Source organism: Microplitis demolitor, chromosome 8 (genome assembly GCF_026212275.2).
Source record: "Microplitis demolitor isolate Queensland-Clemson2020A chromosome 8, iyMicDemo2.1a, whole genome shotgun sequence".
NCBI lineage: Eukaryota > Metazoa > Arthropoda > Insecta > Hymenoptera > Braconidae > Microplitis > Microplitis demolitor.
The window spans coordinates 4,540,292-4,550,207 of NC_068552.1; the positions used below are offsets into that span (position 1 = coordinate 4,540,292).

General features: G+C 41.6%; 2 protein-coding genes across 2 annotated transcripts; both read right to left on the reverse strand.

Annotated features, from left to right (window-relative positions):
• Positions 1-1,080, reverse strand: LOC128668421 (baculoviral IAP repeat-containing protein 7-B-like). Its single transcript, XM_053741363.1, has one exon. The coding sequence runs from the start codon at positions 1,078-1,080 to the stop codon at positions 1-3; it is 1,080 nt and encodes a 359-aa protein (XP_053597338.1).
• Positions 1,081-6,519: 5,439 nt separating this feature from the next.
• On the reverse strand, positions 6,520-7,041 carry LOC128668422 (GATA zinc finger domain-containing protein 24-like). The gene has a single exon (XM_053741365.1). It carries the CDS (start codon positions 7,039-7,041, stop codon positions 6,520-6,522), a length of 522 nt encoding a protein of 173 aa, XP_053597340.1.
• Positions 7,042-9,916: the final 2,875 nt, after the last annotated feature.

Below are 9,916 nucleotides of genomic sequence, written 5' to 3' on the forward strand. Positions count from 1 at the left end.
TTACGAAATTATAGCGCGGGCTACCAAGACAATAAGTTCTCGGCAGACAGCGCAGCGGGTTAAACTAGGGGCACACTTCGCGCAGGCTACCAAATGGCCACATGGTAGAAATACTATTCCCAGCTCCTCGCACAGGCATATTTTACACCGATTTTGGTCTTCAGTCCCCCATGTGGATTCGACAACCGTTTCCGCGTCGCTTCCCTCTTCGCGACAAACTTCGGGCTCGCGTTCGCACTCGGACACTCTAATTACCCGCTCTGGGGGCTCAGGGTTATCTGGGAGTATTGGAATGCCTATTTGTTCTTGGACACGATCGATGAATGACTGACCCTTTACTGACCATAACCAATAACATTTATTAAACCATTTCGCATGCTCGACCCATGGGTCATCTTCCTTTATCCAATATTTTAGTCCCCCACCACAGTGGAAGTACAGGGTCTGGTCGTTACAATTGGCGTACAGGAATCCGGCTTCCGCTAACCGTTCCTTGGATTGGAGATTAGTGGTTGGCCAGTCGTGGAAGCTTTCAAGTCTTCGTTCGTAGCTCGAACATTCGGGATACATGGGGCCCCGTGGTTTCGCCAGATTCAGGTGCCCAAGTTTGAGGAATTGTGGGACCTTGGGTGAACTCTGTTCGGCGGGAGGGTCAGGTATAACAAAATAATTCCCGTCCATGAGGAGACTCCCCCGTCCGGGTTGCTCAGCTGGTGTAGGGGCTGGGACTGGAGTTAATGTTATATCGACGATAGGTAGAGTTTGAACGAACCGGCAATTGGGCTGCCAACGCCGATGGCTGGCTACCGGGTCTTCGCCCTCTTCCCATCGGCCAATTCGTACCGCACACTCATAGCACGTTACTTGATCTCCGACGCCAATGTAAAAGAACCCCGCAGCGGCCAGGTCTCGTGGTAACGTTGGAGGACCCGTCCAGCCGGCGAAAGTCTCGAATCGACGTTGTTCGCAAGCATACTGGATAAATCGTGGTACTGTGACATGGGAGTGTGGCCCGTAACCAATGGTTAGTGTCGGAGGAGGCGTCCTTCGCCTAGGCGATTGCCCGCGGTTCTGCGACATTGGTGCTGCAACGATCGTTATGACTGTTAATGAGCTTACTAATCTGATTCCTCCTCTCTTTTTTTTTGGAAGAATAGTGGGGAAGAGGGTGAAAGGGGGAAGATCGGATGTGAACAGGAGGGAAATAATAAAAAAAAATAACTATTATGGTTTCATTGTTATGTATAGCTTGGGTCTTCTTGTTGTGTTGTGTTTTTTTTTCTTTTCATTCGTCCTCGCTACTATCACCTTCTTCGTCGAGTGGCTGTATGTGGGAGTAAGCTCACCGGTTAGGGTGGACTATTTTAACCTTGCGGTTTATTTTTAACTTAATATTACCGTCAGGCCTGATCTCCAGGATTTCATATGGCCCATCATACGGTAAGTGTAGCTTGCCCTTTTTGTGTCCCTTCAATAAGAACACGTAATCACCGGGGTGGAATGATACGGTGGTTATGTCACGATCGTAATATTTTTTTGATCTTTCTTTCGCTAGGACTAGGTTTTCGCGGGCCAGTGATTGTACCTTGTGGATTCGGATCGTCAACTCCGTAATGAAATCTTCATACGTGTGTACTGGGCCTTCTTCAATCTTGCTGGACGGTAGTCGGGCAGGTCGACCGTATACGAGTTGGAAGGGTTGGTAACGAGTTCCCTCGTGGACGCTAGTGTTATATGAGAAAGTGGCTAATTCTAACCACTCGTCCCATTCCTCCTCCTGGTTCGCGAATTGTTTCAAATATTCGACCAGAGAGTGGTGAGAACGTTCAAGAGATCCGTTCGATTGCGGATGAAATGCAGTAGCACGGTATCTTTTAATTTTAAATATTTTTGCGAATTCTCGCATCAATTGGCTTATTAGGTTTGCACCTTGATCGGTGAGAATGGATTTGGGCGGCCCGTATATGCAAATCACGCGTTTGGTGAAAGCCTTCGCAATTTGTTCAGACGTCGTTTTCCTTAACGGGACCGCAACTACTAATTTTGTTAGTAAATCTTGTGCGGTGAGGATATATAAATTTCCGTTCCTCGTCCTTGTAAGTGGACCGACGATATCTATCGCGACCTTATCAAATGCACTTTCCGGAGTATCGGTTATTTGCATTGGTTGTTTTGTCTTCACACGTCTCAACTTGGACAGTTGGCACGATAAGCAGTTTCGGATGAACTTTTGTATATCCAATTTCATATCTTCCCAATAGTAGCGTAGACGAACACGGTTATAGGTTTTAGAGATACCCTTATGTCCTCCGATGGCTGAGGCATGAGCTTCCTCAAGGATGCCCTTGCGTTCGTTGCGGTCTACGTACTCGACCATACCGAGGCATATAGTTAGTGTAGTACCGGTCCCCACGAAACAACCACGTAATATTGCCAACACCTGGTTCCAGGTTTTCCCGTTTATTACTCGCGACCTGGCCATACTTATAGCTCGCAACCTTAGTTTTTCTAGCGTATTCGTTAGAGCTTTTCGTATCCATTCCCAACTGAGAATCTTTTGTGAATTCAGTACCACCGCGACATGTTGCCGTTTTCCCACCCGTACCAACGTTACGCTTTTAGCCTTCAAATTTTTAAAACGGGGTAATGACGCTCGCTCGCTCATTTTCCTAGACCCCTCGTCACATGGCTCACCTTCTTCGTTTATGAAATAAAGGTAGTTATTTTTCTGCATGTAAATATGATCGCGAGTCTCTATTACCCGTCGCGGTATACCCGACCGGTTCTTCCTTACGTCTAGCGTTTCTTCATCTTCTTCCCCCAGCTTCGATTCGTCCGAGCCTTCTTCTGTCTCACTCCCATCATGTTGATCGTCGTTTTCCCAGTGGAATTGCGTATTTCTGGCGACCCGGGTTGAGATTTCTCCTGAGGAAATTCGGGGTTGCTCTGATTTTGTGAATTCTATGATTTCCATTTCGTCCGGGTTGAAGCATTTCTTTTCCTCACTATCGTTAAATTTTTCGCCCGTATATCTAACCCGACTCCTTGTTCGTGCGGCAATTGGAGCATCGTAAGATGTTGACGGTTGTGGCTGCTCGGTCAGTTCGGCCTTTGTCTTGGCAGTTTGGGCCCGCGTTATTACCAGTATCTGAGGGTCGCGCTCATCCATAACTCCTTCCTCGTCCATCTCGCTGTTTTCCGTCAACCTTCCGGGGAAGTAATCAGGGTGGTTTCGTGACAGTGCGTCTGCGTTAACATTTGTTTTCCCGGCCTTATATACAACCTCGAATTGATATTCCTGTAACTTTAGTCTCCATCGAGTTAACCGTGACGTAGGATCTTTCGCGGTCTGCATCCAAACTAGTGGTTTATGATCCGTTACTAGTTTAAATGGGCGTCCATACAGGTAGGGTCGGAACTGCGATACGGAGTGCAATATGGCTAACGCTTCTTTTTCGTACGTGCTGTATTTCTGTTCATTTTCATTTAAAACGCGCGAAGTATACTCGACTGGCCTGTCTTTTCCAACGAGTCCTTGACTTAGTATCCCTGCAATAGCGATACCTGACGCGTCGGTCGTTACAATAAAAGGTTGAGTCGGGTCAGGGTATTGGAGGACTGGTTCCTCGCACAGGCTGTCACGTAATGTTTCGAACGCAGCTTGCTGGCTGTGACCCCATTCGAAGGTTATATTCTTTTTTAGTAAATTTGTAAGAGGTTTTGCAATTTGCGAGAACCGATGGATGAATCGTCGATAGTATCCCGCTAACCCTAAAAATTGCCGAATATTTTTCTGAGTTCGTGGACGCGGAAAATTCTTTACCGCCGTTATCTTGGACGGGTCGGGCCGCACTCCATCAGCGGATATTATATGACCTAGGTAAATAACCTCCCTGCGCAAGAATTCGCATTTATCCGGTTGAAGTTTCAAACTAGCTGCCCTGAGACGCTTCATGACTCGTTCTAATTTTAAAGCATGCTCTTCTAACGAGCTCGCATATATAACGATATCATCCAAGTAAACAAATACTTCGACTCCTTGGAGCCCCGATAAGACTATATTCATTATACGCTGAAAGGTAGCGGGTGCTGTTTTAAGCCCAAAGGGCATTCGCGAGAATTCAAAATGGCCGAAAGCGGTCGAGAACGCAGTTTTGTGGCGATCTGCCGGGTCTACCTCAACTTGGTGATAGCCGGACTTTAAATCCAACGTGGAGAAATAAATTGCCCCACCCAACTGCTCTAAAATTTCGGTTATCAGGGGTAACGGCTGTGCGTCCCCCACAGTTTTTTCGTTTAACGGCCGAAAGTCAAGCACTAGTCGATATTTCTTATTACCCTGAGAATCAGGTTTCTTGGGGACAATCCACACGGCTGTATTGTACGGCGATACTGATGGCACGATGATCCCCTGTTCTTCCAACTCCTTCGCTTGTCGATTAATTTCACCCCTCAACGTTTGGGGGTATCGATACTGTCGCGTGAATACCGGTACATCGTCAGTAGTTTTAATTTTGTGCGTCAGCACGTTTGTGCAACTTAGTTTGTCTCCCGGAATAAAATAGCTATTGTGGTGTTCCCGGACATGTTCCAATATACTGTCCCGTTCTTCCTCGTTCATGTGTTCATGTCTTAATAATTGCATTATAATTTCAACTCGTTGGTCCCGATAAAATCGATCGTTAATTTCCCCGTTATCACAATTTTCAACAACATTTCTGACCTCCCTACTCCCACTATCGGTCTCGCAAATATTTAATTCTCCGACGGCACGCTCGTCTATTTGTAAAACTTCAAAGTTCTCTTTGACTCCGGCGAAATTTTCTTCGCGATCCAATCCCTTAAAGTCACCATCAACATTTTTACCTTCATTATTATTACTTCTCGTAACTATTCTTCCGACGGCGTGATCACCGATTTTTAAGATTTCACCATTATCACTTACTCTGGCGGACTTTTCCCCGCGATCGAATTCTTTAGACTTATTATCGACATTTTTATTTTCTCTATTTATTCTCCCGACTATTTTTTCGACGGCATGATCGCCCATTTTTGAAATTTCACAATTATCACTTACTCTGACGGACTTTTCTCCGCGATCGAATTCTTTAGAATTATCATTGACATTTTTATTTTTTCTATTAATTCTCCCGACTATTTTTCCGACGGCATGATCGCCCATTTTTAAAATTTCACAATTATCACTTTTTCTGGCGGATTTTTCTCCGCGATCGAATTCTTTAGAATTATCATTGACATTTTTATTTTCTCTATTAATTCTCCCGACTATTTTTCCGACGGCATGATCGCCCTTTTTTAAAATTTCACAGTTATCACTTACTCTGGCGGACTTTTCTCTGCGATCGAATTCTTTAGAATTATCATTGACATTTTTATTTTTTCTATTAATTCTCCCGACTATTTTTCCGACGGCATGATCGCCCATTTCTAAAATTTCACAATTATCACTTACTCTGGCGGACTTTTCTCCGCGATCGAATTCTTTAGAATTATCATTGACATTTTTATTTTCTCTATTAATTCTCCCGACTATTTTTCCGACGGCATGATCGCCCATTTCTAAAATTTCACAATTATCACTTACTCTGGCGAACTTTTCTCCGCGATCGAATTCTTTAGAATTATCATTGACATTTTTATTTTCTCTGTTTACGTTGTTACGAGTACCCTCTGAAATACAGCCAGTACCCCCATCGCGCATTGGAACCAAGTGGGCGTTTTCATCCCTTCGCAAATCAATTTGTTTGATTTCCTCAGCGTATGCGACATTTTCGTCGCTATAAATACAATGATCGGCCTTTCCGCCGATGCCACAAACACGAGCAGTATCCCCACTGCTATTATAATTCACCCAAACATTCTCGTCTTTAATAAAAGCATTAAAATAATTACTCTCCGTATATGGTTCCAATGTAACGACCGGTACCACTACTTCTATTTCGTCAGGCGTTGTATTAACTATAAACATGTGCGCCCTCCCATTTCTATTCGTCACGAGCGCATTACCCAAACAAATTCCTTTATTAATTTTGAGTCTCCGTACATACCCCGTTTCTACTTCCGGATTGGCAACGCGGACGTAAAATCCAGCCCTTGTGCGAGCTGGTATGACTACCGTCTCCTCATGTTCAAATTCTACCTTGCACCCATTAATCTTTAAACATCCCTGTGAGTAAAGTACGTCAATGTCATTATCTTTTAGGAATTTTGACCCCAAGATCCCGTTCCTTTTTAAGGGAAACTTGTTTGGGACTAAATGAAATACAATTGGAATCCCGAAAAACTCCGTGTCTATTCTACCGAGAGTGAAAACAAATTCCGGGGTAATTCCCGTTAATTTTAATATTTCACTACGATCGACCCAGGTGTCTGGGGTAACCATACCGCATTTAATTAAATTTAGTTCGCATCCCGTATCGATCATTAAGATAGCCGAGTCGACCATTTCCTTAGAAATTATTTTTATAGTAGGAGCTTCGCAATCGTGGCTAAGCTTTACTACTGCCACTGGAACGTCTCCAATGACTCCTCCGTGTCCATTTCCTCCGCGACTACTTGCATAACCGGGCGCTCGGATCTCCCATCCTCCCGCGCCGCGCCCGATCGCAGGGGGTTTTGGTAGTTTCCCGACCTGTTTTCGTTACCTGCACGTGCTCGTTCGTTGGTGGATGGGCCCGACAGCCCGTCCATAAGTGACCTGCGATTATTATCCCTTCTTTTCGTACAATCTACCATAAAATGCCCAGGCAATTTACAATCATAACAGATCCTTTCCTCCCTCCTACCATTTACACGTTCGCGGTTAAAATTTGGAGTATTTAATTCGCCTCTCGCACTAGTATTACTACCGAGATTCTGACTGGGATTATTACGGACGTATTGGTCATTGCTCCTATGGTTGATTCCATAAGAACCTTCATACCGCCCTGGGCCGTTATTTTCGTTACTTCTATTACTGTAGTTATTCTGCGGATAATTATTATTTCGAATCCCGTTATTATCATTGTATCGATTGTTCATTCCATGGTATGGGTTCGAGTTATTATCATTATTATTATACCGATTGCCGTTATAATTATTAGTTAGATTATTTGGAATTCGTCCACGAATATTGTCGCTACGATTTGGGTCCCGCTGGTAACATGTCAAAGCACTATGACCGCTTTTATTGCAGATTCGACACACGACCGATTGCCCTTGTACCACTCCTACTCGCTTTCCATCGCGAATATTAGGTAGTTCATAGTCAAAACTTCGACTCGAGTAATTTATATCTCATCTTGACGGAATTTCACCCCTTAGTAGTTCCTTAGCTGTATGATTAGTGTATACGCTATAATTAGGTTGAAGATGTACAATTTGATGACGATCACAATGATCAGTGGTGGCTGGACAATACACTCGGATGCTCCCGGTTTTCGCTGCTGCGACGTGGCGGCGAGTAGATTGTAGGCGTTCTACGTTCTGCTGGTGTGGTTGCTTCTTTTGCAATTTCACTAATCACCTTACCCTTATTTAATTTTAGAACTACTCTCGAATGAAAGATTGTCGATAGTCGAACCTTCGGATGGTAACCAGGCCGAAATAACGAAGTTAGAATTTAGTATGAGTCACCGAATCTGACTTAGATGTCCCGCACAACCGAGGTTCAAGATAATAAAAAAATTAAATAAGAAAAAATGAAACTGTTCAAGAAATTGCCTAGTAATTTAATGACTCCCGAATCGATCGAGAAAGTTCACGAAAATCGAACAAACATTGGCTCCAATGACGGGTTAATGGGTTGAAAATTGGTTTAACTGATTTATGTAGACGAACGAGTTATACTTCTGGAGCGTTGTTCAGAATTTCTAAGTTGCAGATTACTCTGAGAAGAAAAAAATAAAATATGGAATACGGCGACTACTCGCGTGGTAACCGATGGGTCTTTATATACCCTCGAACTGAGTAATTACTGGGAGAATATTTCGATCAACTGGGGGCATTAAGTTCTTTTTTTTGAGTCAGAAACAGGGGCATGGGTGGTCCCATTTTTGAAGGGAACCAATATATCTCAACTTGGTTGTGAGTGGGTGGAAAACCTGGCCCCTTGATAAGGGAGATAGATACATAGTTCATTTAGACTAAAGAGAGATACAATTTACAAGGAGGAGAGAAGTAGGTGGGCCCCGAAATTGTACTTGATAGAAATTTGGAGGAGGTGGGATGAGATATCACAAGATGGGGTAACGAGAAGGTGGAGAAAAAATAGGTGAAATTTCCTTTGTTCCAAGCAGGGTAGGGGAAGTGTATGTAGAATAAGATGTGTAACTAGGCCAGGGGGATAAGGAGTTATCGATAAGGCATGACTCGCGGCTGCGGGAGCTGGTAACAATGGCCACCTTGGACATCGTGATTTATAAGAAATTTTATTGTAATCTCGGCTTTGTGTTTAAGTTTACACAGCTGCCTCTTGTTAAAATTTTTAGAGAATAGATACAGTGGTAATATTATAATTTATACGCATCAACGTTAAAACACGGAGTAGCTGTTATCTTTAACCAGAACAAAGAGTCATAGAGTAAGGAAAAAGACTATACCGAGTTGAATTTTAATAATAAAAAAAATAAAAGGACGAGTACTGGTAAATCTCGGTAAACATAGGGTGGCTGATGATGACTCACTGCGGGTAAAAGAACGCAACTGAAGAATGCGGTTGTTATAATATTCCGATTCTGAGAATAACCGACCATGGCCAGGTGGCTGAATTAAACAATCCTTCATTATGAGAGCTCGCGAAATAAGGAAGCCAAGAACGAGATTACCGAAACGGCTGCTCATAGGTTTTGTCTTTTATAATAAAACCTTATTAAAATTTACTTAATTACCTCAGAACGTAACATGGCATTTCCTGCAAATGCTCAAGTTTTTTCAGAGTGATTTTTTTTTTTTTTTCCAAAAAATACAAAAAAATTTTTCAGAACGTTCTTTTATTTTTTGACTTGATTTAAAAAAAAAAAAAATCAAATTTTTTCGACGACTACTATCTAAAATTATTGTTTTCATTTTTTTTTTTTTTTTGAAATTTAGAAGTTATCTGAGCACTTTCAAAAATTGCCAGAATGGTGTTATAAGAAATAATGCTAGTTTTCAAAATTTTTTTTTATTTGGAAAAAAAAAATCTACTTCGAAAAAATATTACTTTGAAATAATTTGAGGATTTGCAGTAAATGTCAAGGTTTTACATAACAAAAAAAAATCAGAAATGGTAAATATTGAAAAATTTTTGATTTTTTCCGAAAATCTAAAAAAAAAAAACAAAGAAGATAGGTTACAATAATTTTTTCGTTTTTTTTTTTCGAAATGTAAATTTGAAAATAAAAATAGTGAGAAAAAAGATCCCAATCAGTCAAATTTTGAAAAAAATATAGCTATTTAAAATAAAAAAAGCAATTTTTATCAAAAATTTATAATTTTTTCATTGGTTCAGTGAAGAAATTTCAAAAAATTATAAGAAACGTTTTTGATGGGGTAAAAAGACCAAAATTTTTTAGAATCCAATAAAAACTTATGGAATTCCATCAACGCATTTGTTGTACAGAATATTCTAAAATCATTCTTTCACAAAATGGATATTCATAAACGTTTTAATCCTGACTTAGTTACCAATTGTTCACTATAGACGCCAGACAGAGATAGTACTTAAGTTATCTATCAGGGTAATTTGTATAAGTATAGATGTGTTTTGGTCAAAGGTGATATATAAATAATGTACCCAATATTGAATGGTTTCAAAATGTCATTACCTCTAATGTTCTAGACCTGTACCTAAATAAAATGTACTTTTTCATAGAGAAAGCAGCAGACATACACAGGTATAATTATGTCGCCGGATAATCCCGTTTATTATCTGCAC